Consider the following 17,156-nt stretch of genomic DNA (forward strand, 5'->3'; position numbering starts at 1 on the left):
GACGTCCTGTGAGTCAATGACGGATTCTAAATTATTTATCTGAAGAACTATTTGAAAATTTTGGCCAATTTTATTTTTATTTGGAACGAATTCAATCACCTTGTTAACGGGCACAGTGGGTTCTTTGTTGTTCAATATTGTTTACTTTAGCGGACTTCTCGTTTTCTTCTACATAGGGTATCGTATCAAGTTCTTCGAGAGATCGACAGCTGCGTCATGAAGAGAGGAAATTTATGGTAATCACACCTAAAAAGAACACTGAATTCCGGTTGAAAACCTAAATGCGGGTGAAAAATCAAGCGCGAAAAGAAACAGGGATTTATGGTGATGTAAAGGGATCTCTGTGGGACTCAATGAAGAAAACGCGGGTTTTGATGATCAAAGAACCAACCGTGTTGCGTCATTTTCAGCTGCTTTAGGATTATTTGAATATCGCCTGAAAAAGCACATCATCAAACTAGAAAGTTCTGACTTATCATATTTACGTTGAATCAAAGGGCTTTACTTATACTCATGAAGGATTCAGAAATTTTGGAAATTCAAGCTGCGAGGAATCGTCGCAAGCAACGCTACAGAATAAATCTCTCCCGACATGTGTATAATGAGCAAGAATTCTCAGAGTCGTTTATCAAAAGCGAAGAATGCGCCTCAAGTTCCGAAATGGAACCACCATCGCTTTCCAATGCCATCAAGCGATACCTTTTACCATCCAGATGCACTTGTAAAGCTGTTTTGCAATCATGGTTTCCAATAGTACATTGGTTGCCTGGTTATGATTTTCGGAGAGACCTAGCACACGATATAGCAGGGGGCTTGACAGTCGCTATCATGCATATTCCTCAAGGTAGGAGGGTACTGAGTATGAAGAGTTTGAAAGCACAGTTGTCTTATACTTGGTGTCACATTACAAAATGGTCACGCAAACTTTATCACTTTACAAAAGCAATAACCATTTGTCATTCAAGTAAGCCTGCCATTGGAACAAGAAAACCCTCTGTTTCAATGAAACTTTGACTGCCACATTGATATCAATAATTGGGGAAAGAACTCTGTTAATCAGAGCAGAATATTTGACGTCTTGACTGATTGACCTTTTGGAGTGAGACCCGAGTGGGAGGGGGGAATTACCTTAGGAATTTCTGGGTGGGGATGTGCTGCTGGGACCCTAGAACCCTTAGCCTATACCAGAGCTACTGTAGTTTCAGCTAGATTTTGCTACCCTATACTAGAGTAAACTCCCCAAATCACTCCTATCCTAGAGTAGCTGTTTTCCAGAAACTGAGGTCACTAGCACAGTCTAAAGCAAAGCCAAAACAAAACCTTATACCATAATCACTTCTTTCTTAAAAAATGATTTATTTATACTTCCAGCAATGCCAAGCACGTACATACGCATTATCAAGACAATTAATTGTTTAATTTTAACCAGTATTAATATCACCGATTTCCGTCTGAATCCCGATTTTTGACAGTTAATAATATCGAGTAGTATTTTATGATAGTCACCTGTCAACGCTGTTGAGGCTGAATCGTGAAAATTTAAACTTGCCGATTTCATTTTTTTACATTTTTGAGTAGCAATTCCTGGTTTCCTTAGTCTCGAAAAAATCTTCAACCAACTGGTCAGTTTCGTGAAAAATGATACCCTATTCTAGACCCAAATGCTCTAATTTATATACCCTATGCTAGAGTAAACTGCTTGAAAACCATACCCTTCACAGCGGCACATACCTATATAGCCCATATATGGCAGTACCCGCCCTAACCCTAACCCCCTTCCCCCCCTTAATAGATTTGACTCTAATGCCTGACAGTTTTACTGGTCATTTGGGGAGTAGTTCAGAAGTCAATGGGTTAACAACCTCTTGCTCCACTTATTACACTTAAAGACAATATTACTTTCTTATCCACCTCATTCCTAGGGTTGTCTCTTTAAGAACCATCCAGACCTCAAAACTGATATCGCTCCAACTTCCTATCGTAATAAAAACCCGGTCATAATGGCTTGCCCTTGGGAATCTTCAGGAAAAGTTTTGCTGTGTTAATACGACGTGACCCCCACAGAAATAGCAGCACTTCCATTTGTTCACTGAACCTAAGTCCTGTTGGGAAGGGCTTATCCCTGGTTGGGTAACCACCAATAAATCCCTTGTATAAGTTTCTAGGATGGGCAGGTTGAGTAGTTGTAAGAGCGCTTGGTTCCCGCTGATGTATAAGTGATTTTCCTATTCATTGTTACCCAAAAGGGTTAGGACCATGTTTCTGGGTACCGCATGGTTTTACTGAAATTTACAAAATATTTTAAAACGATTGCCATGTTTGGTTTTTGCCTGTCCAAGGCTATAAAATGCAAACATTAATGCTACTTAGGGAAAACTACACCTGTAGGTTGGATTTTTGTTTAACACTGCTGCATGATTTACTGGGTTTCTTTGGGGTATCTGTAAACCAGTCATACATTTAGAACCAGTTTAGTTTAGTTTATTGATACTTGTCACGTTCTATACACAAAATGCAAGACAAAAAGATCAGTAAATTAATACTCACAAAAGTTGGCATTGTATCATTTTGATAACCTCCTCTCCTTTCCCAAATGGTGATAATGAGTTTACTTGTACCAACAATTGCTTGCTTAATTTGCATCTGTAAAAATTCCTATAAGGCAATAATATTGCTCCCTGTTCTGCTCTTGGGGTAGAGAAACTCTGCGCATTCTACCATAGCATCAAGTGAATATCTTGTAATTAAGCAAATCATTTCAGATTGTGAATGTATATAGTTAGTTTTTGATTTTCTGAGTGTTGTCTGGTGTACATTGTTTGCAGGTCTTGCATATGCTATGCTAGCTTCTCTACCTGCTGTTACAGGCCTGTACACTGCATTTGTTCCTATTCTTGTTTATATGGCAATGGGAACCTCACGGCATTTATCACTCGGTAAGCTTAATAAGCAGATAATCCTGGCTGGGGAATCTGGCCTAAATATTAGACTGCATTATTGACTCTGTTACTAAAGGAGAACAGGACAGCATAACTATTCCAGGTGATCAAAATTGATCAGAATTGATCAAATTTATACATAATTAAACCACTTTTTTTGTGATGACTTTACTTCTACACATGACTACAGGAAAAGAGATGGTCTCAGGGGGGATTTAGTGGGGACCGGGGGGGGGGGGGAGTTGCCCCCCTTTTCCCCGGTATTTAAAGAGCTTCAGTATTTTTTTCACTGTATTTAAAAGAGCTTCTGTAACCAACCGACTTTTTCAAAGGTGCTTCCTCGCTTCGTTGCACTTCATTGATTGCCTGTTCTTGAATATTAATTGGGTTCTTGAATTCCAATTTATTCTTTGTCATAGAGTTGAAATTATATCTTATTATTAATGTAGAACCCCTTCCATGAGTACCACGGAAGTTTCACATTCTTTGTATTGATTTAGGTACTTTTGCTGTGGTTTGTCTTATGGTGGGTCATGTCGTAGAGCGTGAAGTAGAGCATTCCACTGCACCTACCTCTGTAGCTCCCATTCCTACTCTGAAGACAATAGAAGGTTCATCAGGAGCTGGTCTCCTGCTCAGTTCAATACACAAAGAGGAGGGAAATAGCAGTTTCCCAACTCAACAGGACTTGTTGGATGAAAAGAAGTTAGAAGTTGCTGTAGCTCTTTCAATGCTTGTTGGGCTTTTTCAGGTGAGTATGAGTTCTACCCATTGGCAATTGTGTGAGGTTTTTACTAAATTGTAGCTTTTGTGTGTTTGTTTAGCTGCTATTTCTAGTTGATATAATAATTTTTGCCTTTTTACCTCTCTGTCTGTCTGCATCTCTGTCTGTCAGTGTATCTCTGTCAGACATTCTGTACTTATGTTGAGGATCGCATGTAATGAGATGGACAATCAGTTTTGTTGAATGTCAAGTCTTGGTATCAACAACACATTTACAACAGTAGACTTTATGTTTATGATGAATTCATGTTCTTTTCAAGTTACAGATTTGATAACTGGCCTTGCCTTTACTTAAACAGTGGAGTTTGAGATTTTTGCCTGTTTCTTTAATGGGCATATTTTGTTACAAGCAATTTTGAAGTTGGGGGGCATGCTAAGAGAACACTTTGTGACACATATTGAAATAATTGGCTTGCATCTAATTAAATGCATTAATCTGGGTGTGTGTGACATTCTGTCAAGTGATTGATCTTTTTATTTATTTCTGTCTGCAGTTTATAATGGGTGCTCTCAAGCTAGGATTTGTCGCAGTGTACTTGTCTGATCCTATCATTAGTGGTTTCACTACTGGTGCCGCCATTTTGGTTTTCACTAGCCAAGTAAAGCACCTTCTTGGTTTGAATGTTCCGCGATACTCTGGGGCCTTTGCTGTAGTTAAGGTTTGTAAAGGTAACTTATTGCCCTCAGCCTTTCTGTGGACCTGTACAAATTAATCTTTTGAGTAGCAATAGCTTATCACCCCAGTTCAGGACTCTTCAATTTGGCTGCAATTGAACAAAATAATATTTTGGCTTTTTTGTTACAACTGTATTAAAAGGGCATTACTAAACCATGAAACTGCGAAACAAAACGAAACACCATGTATGACCCCACCATACATTGAATACTAACCTATAAAGGTTGGATTTTGAGATTAAGTATTGTTTCAGGCCTAATTAGGTCTAAACCGTTATTTCTTCTAATTGATTAAGGTTAAGATTAGGATTCAGATTAAGATTGAGATTAGAAGCAATAATGTTGTAGGCCCAATTAGGCCAAAAACAATATTTAATCTTGAATCCAACTTTTGTTGGTTAGTAAATAAATATTCAAATATATAATTATGGTGGGGTCATAGATGCTGTTTGGTATTTCCTTTTGCTGTTTTGCTATTTCATGGTTTACTGTAGTAATGCCCTTGGATATTAAAATTAATAAATTACCCTAGTGGAGTTTGATCTTCTGGTTGAGTGTAAACTGTGTAATTCAAAGAAAAACTCTTGTTGCTGACTTGCACTCATAATATTAATTGTCTACAATGACAGTCCTTGAATATCAGGGATACTCTCACACAGATGATCAAACCTTATCAAGCTTTGTCAATCATTGGCCTAAATTAATGCAATAATAATTGACAAAATTTTCAGAATACTTCTTGGAATGAAATTCAATTCAATGTTGCACTTGGAAATAAAAATACCATGTGACCTTAATTTAAAACTAAATCCATTGATTTCAGGAGCTTATGTGCAAAGGTAGTTTACGAAAATACATGTATTATTGATGTTTTTCTTTTTTTTTATCACAGACATACATATTTATATTCAAGAATATTACTTTGTCTGTCCCTGGAGCAATTATCACTGGAATTATATGCATTCTTATTTTGATTTTACTCAAGTTTATCAGTCAAAAGCTGAAGCATAAAATGAAATTTCCTGTTCCTGCTGAGTTAATAGTGGTATGTACATTGTAAACTGAAGGAGCCTCAATATTGTATTTATATTTGTAAAATTGATTTTGCTACTTAATCAGTGAGTTGAAAGCAAGATTGTAAGTCTTCACTAATGTTATCCTGCAACTATGTTAAATTAACAATTCTGTTGTTTTATTGAGTGATGGTTACTATTTGAACAAGTAAGAGATCAAAGAGGGTTTAAATAAAGAAAGCTACATGTACATGTAGTAGTTTTTAGAATTACCATACATGCTTTTCTCCATTTATGTTTTGAAATGATTTGGAAAAATTGCTGTATTTGAATTTTATGAAAGCACTGCAATACTAAGGTTTTCTCTTCATTTTTGATTTCTGGGATTTGATCACCCTAGGAAGTGTAGTTCTTTGTTTTTGGTGAAGGGGTGGTGAATGGTAAAATCAGAGACTCGCCAAGACGCCAAGATCCTAGTTAAAAATCCGAGCCCGAGACTCAAAGTGTTGAGACTCAAAAAAAGTAAAACAAACCATGCAAAAACGAGACTTGGAGACTTATAAAAACGTTTCAAGATTCAAGATCCTGCCAAAATTTTCCGAGGCCCACGTTTTTCGAGGTACCATTTGCCACCCCTTGGTGACTAGCTTTTCAACAACCTTAACAATTTAAGTATAAATAAATCTTCCGAATCAACTCAAACATGGAAAATATAAAATTTGTTTTTTTTTCCAGGTTGTTCTTGGAACGTTATTGTCATTCCTTTTTCGCCTGAATGAGGAATTTCAAGTACCAATCCTTGGTGCAATCCCAAATGGGTATGACTGGCATTTTACTTTTTCATCACTTACGGTACATGAAACTTGATGGTCAAGCCTATTAAGAATTCTGTACAGTGCTTATTGTCATCACTACACACATACAACTGTAATTTGGACATCCTTATAGAAATTGCTATTCAAGAGATCTGTACTATTATTAAAATATAATTTTAGATAGAAAATTCCAAAATTCTCAGTATAATTAGTGGAGTTGTATGCACTACTTTAAAGAAAGTTAATTTGGAATATTTCCCAAGATCAGTATAATTATTATTCAAAGCACTTATTGTGTTGTTTCTGTGCCTTTGAATGTTGTGGTTAGTGGACGGTGGTAGAGTGTAAAGTTACATGTAGATCTGTGTCATGTATGGACATGGTAAATCATTTCACATTTTGCTCCAAAAATGTCCAGGCTGGGCAGTTTACCCAAATTGCATGACAGTGAATGGCCACTAATACCAGTATATGCCCCTGCATAGCTATAATTTTGATCATTTTGTGCCATGCAGTTAGTCATGGGATGATGAAGCTTGATCTAGGGAGTGAGGGTGGTTTAGTGGTCATCAACCGTGCCTCCCACCTTTGTGACCCAGGTTCAACTCTGGCCTCGGGTCGTATGTGGGCTGAGCTTCAGTCGATCTCAGTCTGACTCTGAGGGTTTTTCTCCGGGTACTTCGGTTTTCCTCCCTCCTCAAAATCGACTCCCGGCCTATTCCATCAGGCTGTGGTGCTGTGCTCCGAGGTCATACATGGGTCATGTTCAGGGGCCGAGCGCCTAGCCGGTAGCACAGCTCCTTCGGCCCGACCTTGTTGAGCTGCGCCCTTAGTAATTCAGTCTCTGACTGCGAGAAAGGGCAATTAGCAGATCACATATATTGTTATTGTTATTGATTGAACTTTAGTGCAGACCATTAAACAAATATGGTGTGCCAGATGTGCGAGGTACATGTACATTAACTAAGTGCTATTGGCCTTAGATTAAAAAAATATAAAATACATGTAAGCCTAAAGAAGGTCTAGGCCGGGTTAGGTTGAGGTTGTTATCGCTATTCATTAGCTGACTCACTTCACAATCTGCTTAGAACGACAATCTCCCACCAATTTGTCCCAGGTTTGATTTCAAGACTGTAATTCACATGTAGGTTGAGTTTGTTGGTTCTCTACTCTGCTGTGAGAGGTTTTTCTTTGGACATTCCAGTTTTACCTTGCACCGGCACTAACAGACTTGTCACTTTAAAATATTAATAATAATAATAATAATCTTCTTCATCATCATAGGAGGCATACACATGAATCAGGTCTATTACACTTAAAAGACTAAGTCTATATTGAGACTAAAGAATGATTGGGGCTAGGTTGGGATTAGTCGTAGCTGTAAAAAGTATGTAACTTTCAATTGTGTCATTCCTCATTGCCTTGCATATTGTTCAACATGAGTACAGTAAATGACAGTTTAAATAATAATATACTGTAATATTACTTGTTCGATTTTTCCTTTTTCACTCAGGCTTCGAGTTCCATCTGCTCCTTCCTTTAAATTGATGGGAAATGTGATCCCTGATGCTGTTGTGATTGCTATTGTTATATTTGCAACAAACATTTCTTTGGCAAAGGTTTTTGCAACGAGAAACAATTACGTCATTGATTCAAATCAGGTATTTAAAAAAAATTAACTTATGGCTTGTTTACATTAATGTTGCCAGCAATTAAGCACAAGCAGTATATGCAAAGTCAGTTGCATCTTGATTATAAGTAAATTTTATTTGAACAAAAGACACCGCCGGTGGTAATTTTAACAAATTGAAAGTGGTTCAGCATTGTATGTACTCTTATTGACAATGATATTCATCATCACAGTGGTCAAAGTGTTGTGGACTCAGAGGTGCAGCCAAGTGAGTCCACAACAAATTTTGACCGCTTTGATGTTTATTTCGCAAAATGAGCATTCCTGATTGGCTGTTAAATTGCGTGACAAATTGATGCGAGCATGAGGTGAGCAGCATTGTCTAGACCCTCATTGACAACAACAAATTATCCAATCAGATTGTGAGATTACAAGGAATTGTGGTTAAAAAACAGCAATGTAATGTATCTGCTTGTGCTGCAAGGGTGAACCAGCCTTTAGGATTAGCACCACTCAAACTTGACCCTTGCTTGGGTTCTTGTTTAGGTTTGTGATGTCCTGATTCCAGTAAGGAGGAAGGGATGTTGTGGTGGTGGTTTTTATGCCAACAAGCTGCAATTGCCGCTGGACTTGTATTAAGTGGTGCAGGTTTCACTTAGCCCACATGCTTTTATAATTATAAAAATTAATACACAATATTGGTTGTTTTCTTTCAGTTGTTTTTCTTACTCCTGTAACTGATTCCTTAATTTCGTTTGTTCGTGTAGCCAGTGAATGCAGACAACATCCCCTCCTCCTGAAAGAAGTAGATTTCCCACTGTGTTTCACAATAATAATTATTAATTAAAAGAGGTAGTATCTCACAAGAACAAGGTTGGCATTGTAGAGCAAAAACCCTTTTTATTGGCATGCTATTTTTAGATGGCCTGGTTCACCTTTCAAAATGGTGAATGGTAGGAAAGCGTCCTTTTTTAACCTTGTCCACAATAGGTTATTTACCAACATACAACTGATTCACAATTTAACACAACTACCGATAATAGACACAGCTAAGAAACTTTAAGTTTCAAATAGATGAGTAGCATGATCACCGTACCCATTCCTGTAACATACCTAAAAATTGTGAAATTGTGTTTATTGGGGTGAAAATCACTTATTTTGGCTTATTTCACACCTAGACTTTCATATCATTTTAACTGTTCGGGAAATATTAAAGTTTTGGTCTGTTAAACGGAATTTGTGATTTACCCATGATCCCTTGTAGGCGTGGTCTTTCATAAAGATAGTTAATTTTGAGGTAAATAAAAAGTAAAAAAAGAAAGCTTTCACTACATGGAGGCTAGCATCCCCTCATTTAGTTCTATAGACACCCTAAACACTGGCTTTCTGCCCCACTTTACAATTTGAGGTCAGAGCAGATGTGTCTCTCAATTTCCTGAAAAATTGCCCCTGAAAAGACATGAGGACTTCCCAATAATATCCATAGTAGGAAAGGTTACCACAAAGTAGATTTTGATGTTTACTGGCACTCAAGACTTGGTTTAATGTGGCCCAGCATGTCAAAAAACGTAGCAACTCTGTCAAAGGCTAATATTTTCGCGACCCTGAAAGCTACAATGACGAAACCGTGGAAATAGCTAGGGGAACTTGTGAGCATTCAGAAAATGCTTGGTTGGAACCCAGTTATGCCATGGTTGGATCAGGAGCGACATTGAAAGAAGTGGTCTCGAAAAATGTTATGGCATAATTGCGGAACAGAAAAAGCGTAGCGACTGTTTTGAGGAGTGATTTCTCCATTTGTAGTATGTGGATCCCTCAAACTGATTTTTCTGTATGTTAAAGCACAAGGTAATGAGCATTTAGTTGAGCTGGTTTTGAACCCACAGATATCAATTGAACGACTTGTTTCAAACAATAACCTAGTGAGCGCCAGAATTCCAAAACACAGCGTTACAGTAAGGAAACTACAACTGTTGAAATTTGGCTCGTGTGTAGTATTTACTGTATGTTATCCGTGGTTATTATCCGTTAATCCACATAAGTGTTCTCTCTTATGAAAAATGGTTTTAAAGACTTTCAATTTGAAAATTGTGTTACGTGTTACACTCAAAATTTTCCTATTTTTCTATCCTTTTCCTTTGTTTTCTCAAGAACAGGAAGTCGTTTAGCCTTCTTACACCCTGTATGCTAATCAACAAGGACAACCTTAGCATTCAGCAAAAATATAGCTTTATTGAAGACGTTAAACTGAATAAATCTGGAAATGTTTCTGAGTCACCCCCAATTGGGTATGGTGATTGTGCTACACATCATAACAGTTTGAGTCCAGGTTCTTAACTTTACCCAGTGATGCTAGTTTTAAAGCATTTACTCTACACCATCACTCATGACAGGAACTTTTAGCTTGTGGCTCAGCAAACATCATGGGGTCCTTCTTTTCATGCTTTCCTGTCAGTGCTTCACTTTCAAGATCTGCCATTCAGGAGAGCATTGCTCGTACACAGGTATTTGAATTTCTGTTAACAACTTTAATATTTTTTTATTGATGAGACTGAGCAATAAAAGTGGACAGAGTAGCATTGAATTGTTACATGTAGTAGCTGTTATGATGGAAGATATTGGCTCTTAGGCATTAAATATATGTTTCACATTTTTTGTTATCCTTTGCTATTTGACAACCTGAAACAACCCCAAACAAAAACTGTTATCATCTTATCTTACTGATGTGTGTTCATGCTTGGCTATGTGGTAATCAACATGTCACTAACAACCTAAATGACCACAATCCATGCATGGTCTGTGGAGGACATTTCATTATTACTCTGAATATAAAATATCTTATTCTGTTTTCATGTACTGGCACAGAATGTACACATTAATTAAGTTAAGAGGGGGAGATCAAATTATCACAAAGTGGCAAGAACAACACTACCCTGGGTGCCAGAGGTTTTATTTTTCTTTTGCGAGGAGCGGCCATGGTGGCTTCGGGGTTCGGTATCGCGGCTTCGCCGTTCATGGATATCACGCCAAAGAAAAAAAACCCTTGGGTACCCAGGGTAGAACAACACATGTTTTATTTTGAAGTGGTTTATGAAAATTGAAAATTATTCAAAGTTTGAGTAAAAATACATAATTGAAATAATTTTGAATTTTTTTGCCAACAATGTCCTGACCATCATGGTCACCATTGCCAAAAGACCCAAACTATTTTCAGTGGTGTACACCCCTGTAAGTTGAACAGCAAAATGTTTTCCAAATAAATAAGCTATACATGTAGGTACGGTATTCCTTGCATACATGTACATGTAGAGCTTATAGTGTACATGACATTTTTAAATTTGTTTGTATTTTTTACAGCTATGTACCATTCCTGTGGTTGTAGTAGTTATACTTGTGTTGCTGTTTATAGCGCAACTGTTTTACCACTTGCCTAAGGTGAGTTGGTGATTATACTGTAAATTTGTACACACTTTTTATTTTTGAACAGAGATTTCAATTAACCCTCAGGAGAAGCTTGAATCAGTCATGTCCAAAAAAGGTTGTGCTGTGGCTCCTTCTAACAGCTACCAGTGGTGTTAAGCTACCCCTCTTTCCTGGGCCTACTTCAGTTGCATGTGCCGTCCTCTCTTAACCGCGGCGTGTATCAACCGGAAAAAATCTAGGTGAAACCTTGGCTTTCAGTTACCGTAGACGAGGTTTTACCTCGGTCAAACTGGTGATTGAATCTGCGGTTTCACGTAGTCAGAACTGCGGCAAATGTACAAATAGAACTTTTCGAGCGGTACTGTATAATGATTCAGATTATGATGCTTGGTTCAACTGAAGTGGCTGAAATGGACTTAAAGTGAAATAGTGCTGACCTGGAAGCAAGCAACAGTTTCTTGTACCTGTTCAGCCCAGAGGGACATCTCTTTTCCAGAAAGTTTATTTTTTTGTCAGACAAGTTAATTAACCACCCCAAGGAAGGTTTGTGAGCTGTTTTTTAACACTTAAACAGTGTTATTCCTTTGTCAGAGCTGTGCTCAAAATATTAATGGTCTTTTCACAGATCTATCTTTTTACAGTGGTTGATGTACATGTACAGTCATGTTTATGAACTCGTTTGCCAAATTTGTGTTTTTCACTCCCAACCAACACAGCATCAGTCTCTTTAGAAACCAACCCCTTAATTAACCCTTTATTAGGTCTCAAAGAGACCTGAGATTAAAGTGACTACATGATTGTTAAAGAACAGATAACAACAAAATTATACCTAATAATAAATTGCTAGTAGGCTGAAATAAACTCACATTGAATATAATTGTGTACAAACATACATAACAAAAAATCTACTGAAATAACTGTTACTGTATTTCCTGATTTGTTTCAATCAAGTACCCAATGTTTGATTGGCTGATACACTGTACATGTATTTTTCACAGGTCACAGGTCATTGTTTTACCAATACAGAAAGTACTTGTATCCTAAACATTCATAAAAGCTTACCTTAGGCCTAAGGTTAGCTTTTGTGAATGTTTAGGATATTTTCTGTATTGGTAAAACAGTGACCTGTGACCTGTAAAAAATACCAGCCAATGTTTGATCACTTTCACAATTCCCTGATTTGTGGTATAACTATTCCACCCAAAGATTATTCATCCCTGCCCAAAAGGTCAGGTCATGGGGTAGTATTACTGTAGGTAGGGCTTTTCCTGTGGCTGCTCCAGTTTTCTTTTCTCAAAATTGACTCAATCCCAGCCAGTTTCACTTGGCCAAGGCCAGAGGTCTTACTTGGACTGTAACTAAAGTGGCTTGCAGCAAAGCCTTAAGTTATTTGTGCTTGGGTTTAGTCTGGTTGAGCTGCACCATGTTCAGTTCAATTTCGATTATTATTAAGGGTGGTTGACAAAACACTGACACCTAGTCCATGGACTACCCCGATGGACTATGACCCAAATGGACTACCCTAAAAATACTATTTCGAATGAGTACTGTTGATCTATGTGTACGCAGCATCTCAATAGTGCTTATACTTAAACCTCAACACCCATTTTAAACAGCATTGTTCAACAATATTTAAGTCTAAGCACCCATTTTAAAAAGGTTAGCTTTCGATTATTGTTGTGATGGCTAATTACTTCATGTAAGTGAAGTGAAACCGTGGCTGCATGGATGAAAATTATCAAGGTATGTGCAATGTAAGTATTATAATCAATTCAGTTCTTTCAATAGCACTCATTCAAAATGGTATTTTTAAGAGTTAGTCCATTTGGGTAGTCCATGGACTGGGGGTCAGTGTTTTGTCCACCACAATAATTGTGGTTAAGAACCGTAACAAAGGATGGTTAGCAGTGCCAATTTGTTTTTAATAGTTTTGACTCAATCTCTATTGTAATTGGTGCACTGTATATTTTTGTTTTCATTCTTGTAGGCAATATTAGCTTCTGTTATTGTTGTTGCACTGAAGGGTTTGTTCCTTCAGTTTGGCAGGCTGAGAGAGTTGTGGAAAATATGCAAATCAGATTCTGTAAGTGGAAAGCACATCCATGCATTCTGAAATTAGTGCTTCAAAGCCAGCATCAAAGCATAGTTGATCACGCTGATGATAAAAGCAAACTCAACCTTTTTTAAGGAAGGGTTACGTTTTTTTAATAAACGATGGCATTGTAGCTCTTATATTTCAACAGAAATATTTCTTTATATTTCAAAACTAGCACTTCACATATAATTTAAACGCTAATCAGTTTAGTCTCTTAATTCTTTTTTAGTTGCATTGTCAATTTATTGTTATTGTTTCAAACATTTAGCTATGCCAATCAAATTGAGGTGGTGATGCACTGAAAAAGTCTTGAGAGCACTCAAGAAAAATGCAATACTAATAAATTACTGCTTTTGGTTGACCATAAGCAAATTTTGTACATTTACCGGTACTTCTTCCATGTTCAGTCCAAACATCCCTTAAGGGAATCAGAATAACTCAAGACATGTAAAGCTAACGTATAACACAATTTCTTTCAAAGACTCCTGGTTGAAAGACTTCTGGTGTGTAAAGTTGATCTTATTTTTTGGCATGGGTTAATATTAATTATTTTTTCTCTTTGTGATTTAAAGAGTGGACTTCATAGATAAGATGTAATTTTTTTTCTGTCTAAGGTTGTGTGGTTTGCATCTTGGCTAGGAGTTGTGTTGCTTGGCATTGATGTTGGTTTAGGAGTTGGAGTCATCACTGCACTTCTTGTAGTCATCTGGAAATCATCAAGGTTACAACAACTTTGATCATGTCTGTTTCTGGTTTATTGACTAAGCCTGTGAGTTCAAGATGGCCAGATGTAAGCCAAGTCCTTTTTGTATTTTAATGAACCAAGAAGGAATGGAGGTGCTGGAAAAAGAAAAAAAGAAGGAGGCCATCATCCAGCCATCTTAACCAAATAAGCTTGGTCATTAAAAGATTTATTTATAAATGGCAAACTTAAGAAAAATTTGAAAGGTGTTTTTGTATGACAAAACATACATTGTACAGGTCATGGTATGGACTTTTGGCTCCTCTTGGTTGGTGACCAAGTTGGGTTAGGGTTGGGGGGGGGGCACTTTAGGAATTTCTGGGTGGGGATGTGCCACTGGGACCCTGGAACCCTTAGCCTATACCAGAGCTAGTTCAGCTGAATTTTGCTACCCTATACTAGAGTAAACTCCCACCGATTTCTGTCTAAATTCCGATTCTTGACAGTTAATAATATCCAGAGGTGTTTCATGATAGCCATTTATTGACACTTTGCCGATTTGATTTTTTTATATTCTTGAGTGGAAATTTCTGGTTTCCTTTTAAAGTCTTGATAAAATCTTCAACTGACTGGTCAGTTTTGTGAAAAATGATACCCTATTCTAGAATGAAAGGCTATGATTTATATACTCTATCCTAGAGTAAACTGCTTGAAAACCATACCCTTCAGAGCGGCACATACCTATATAGTCCATATATAGTCCCCCCCCCCGAGCCATGGATAAGATGTTGCCTGCTCAAAGAGCCATTAATTATGGCCATGATCATGATCCTCTTGTACTGATCTCCTTGATGGGTTTTTAACTCTGTAACATTTCAGACCGCCAGCATCACTACTAGGTCAAATTCCAAACACTGGAATCTACAGAGATCTTCAAAGGATTCCTTCAGTTAGTATTATCATTATTTCAGTTGGCACTAACCCTAACTATGTACCATATTTATTTTATTTTATGAAATAGTCATTGCATGGGAACTGTATATTGTCAAGTAGACTGCAAGCAGTCTCTGTTTTGCTTGAAAATCCGCCAAGAGAATGTACGTGATATGTGAGGGGCGAAGCCACGAGCAGACTACGTGATATCTGATGGACACCCATGCTACTCACAGCTTGCAGCTTCTCCCCTCGCATATCACGTTCTCTCATCGGATTTTCAAACAAAAGAGAGTCTACTCACAGAAATTGTCAAGTTCATTGATGCAAAATGAAGGTGTTTATGAAGATGCTAGCTTCATGCCCTACTAATTCCACAGATTGAAACTCAACTTTAACTAATTTAGCTTTTGAAGGATGTTGTATAATTACATAATTATTTGAACATTGAAGAGATTTATTAACAATAATGTTTTGGGCGTACACTGTACTGGGAAAAAAGCTGATTACTCCCACAATAGAAGGTAAATTACATTTAATTCTGTGAACTGGGTTGAAAATTCCTCATCTCTTCCACAGTTATTGTGGGAATTCCACCAGTCCACATGTGTTCTTGTGGTATGCAGAATGTACTGACATACTGTATGAACCTACAACAATTTGGATCACGTAGTTGAGCCTCGGGTTACTGTGCGGGAGGTTGGGAAATCAACAATTTTGGCCGTATCAACACTCTGGGTCTTTAAATAACCAAGGAGAAAATTCTGCCTTTGTAATGACATCTGCAAATGGTTTTATAGACTCTTTAGTCTTTTTGGATAAGGACGATAAACTGCAGGTCCCATCTCACAACCCTTCAATGTTGATAACCCTGTGGGACGTAAAAGAACCCACACACTATTTGCAAAGAGTAGGGCACAGAGTTTCCAGTGTTGTGTTCTCTTTTCCCTCCCCCTCTTGGTCTAGTCAAGTTTGAGCCCAGACAAGCTAATGGAGTTAGGGAAGAGGGGATGATAAACTGTGCATTCTTAGCAAACATACCGGTAGTTTTTGTCCCATAGTTACACAAATAGTGCTTTAATTAGAGTCCCAATTAAGAATTGGTCTGTCACTCCCAAGTCTCCTGACCAGTAGCTTAATGACCTTGAAATCATCAGAATAGTTATTAGCATTCAGGTTGGATGGCTGTCAGATTGCCTGTATGTTTGGAAACGCTAATGGAATAAACATTAAGAAGTGAAACTAATGACTGTTTTATCCTTAGGCTAAAGCAGTGCCTGGTGTGAAGATATTCCGATTTGAGTCAGCCGTTTTTTATGCAAATTCAGAGTACTTCCGCAGTTCTTTGATAGAATTGACAGGGATCGATCCACAGAACCCTAAAAAGCATACCAACATTGGAAACAATAGCTCAGTTCACTATAGACACAACATACGTGATCCTGCTAGCCCATCAATAGAGATAACGGCACCCACATCTGACTGTGCTGCAGAAGATGATACATCTCTTGAGAATGGGGTAACTTGCATGTATTTACATATTATTCTGTTGCATGTTTACATTTGTAAAGTGAAGCTATAATGATCCTCGCAGTTATGAATGCAATTTTAGCAATTGCATGCGTAGAGAAGCCTAAAAAATTTAGGACTTCAACAGGGTTTTAACCCGTGACCTTGCAATACCGGTGCAACACCCTAACCAACTGAGCTATGAAGCCACTGACATTGTGAGCTGGTCATTTGTGGAGCCAAGTATTCCCGTGATAATGAATCAATGAACGAAATGATATATCAAATGAATCATATATGGAACTGCGGATGTGAAATCAAGTGAAGCTATAATCCTCGCTGTTATGGGCATAATTTTAGCAATTGCATAGGGAAGCCTGAAAAATTCAGGACTTCACTTGATTTCACATTCAATTCGTTCATTGATTCATTCATCACAGGAATACTTGATCCAAAAATGACCAGCTCCTGACATCAGTTAGTTAGAGCGTTGCACCGGTATCGCAAGGTCATGGGTTCAAACACGTTGAAGTCCGGAATCTCTCAGGCTTTTCTATGCAATTGCTAAAATTACGTTCATAATTGCCAAAATCATAGCTTCACTTGATTTCACATCAGCAGTTCAATATATGATTCATTTCATATAAAATTTCTTTCAT

The 17,156-nt window shown here is 37.6% G+C and overlaps 1 protein-coding gene across 1 annotated transcript in view; it reads left to right on the forward strand.

Annotated features, from left to right (window-relative positions):
- Positions 1–17,156, forward strand: part of LOC138000075 (prestin-like) — a 23,096-nt gene continuing 5,940 nt past the window's right edge. The window contains exons 1-13 of the mRNA XM_068846227.1: positions 1–844; positions 2,826–2,936; positions 3,440–3,690; positions 4,217–4,381; positions 5,290–5,442; positions 6,146–6,228; positions 7,739–7,886; positions 10,249–10,359; positions 11,213–11,290; positions 13,266–13,361; positions 13,988–14,094; positions 14,935–15,004; positions 16,253–16,507. Coding sequence (XP_068702328.1) covers positions 514–844; positions 2,826–2,936; positions 3,440–3,690; positions 4,217–4,381; positions 5,290–5,442; positions 6,146–6,228; positions 7,739–7,886; positions 10,249–10,359; positions 11,213–11,290; positions 13,266–13,361; positions 13,988–14,094; positions 14,935–15,004; positions 16,253–16,507 — 1,959 coding nt within the window. The 5' untranslated portion in view covers positions 1–513. The remainder of the gene's footprint in view (positions 845–2,825; positions 2,937–3,439; positions 3,691–4,216; positions 4,382–5,289; positions 5,443–6,145; positions 6,229–7,738; positions 7,887–10,248; positions 10,360–11,212; positions 11,291–13,265; positions 13,362–13,987; positions 14,095–14,934; positions 15,005–16,252; positions 16,508–17,156) is intronic.

This window comes from Montipora foliosa, chromosome 4 (assembly GCF_036669935.1).
Source record: "Montipora foliosa isolate CH-2021 chromosome 4, ASM3666993v2, whole genome shotgun sequence".
Lineage (NCBI taxonomy): Eukaryota > Metazoa > Cnidaria > Anthozoa > Scleractinia > Acroporidae > Montipora > Montipora foliosa.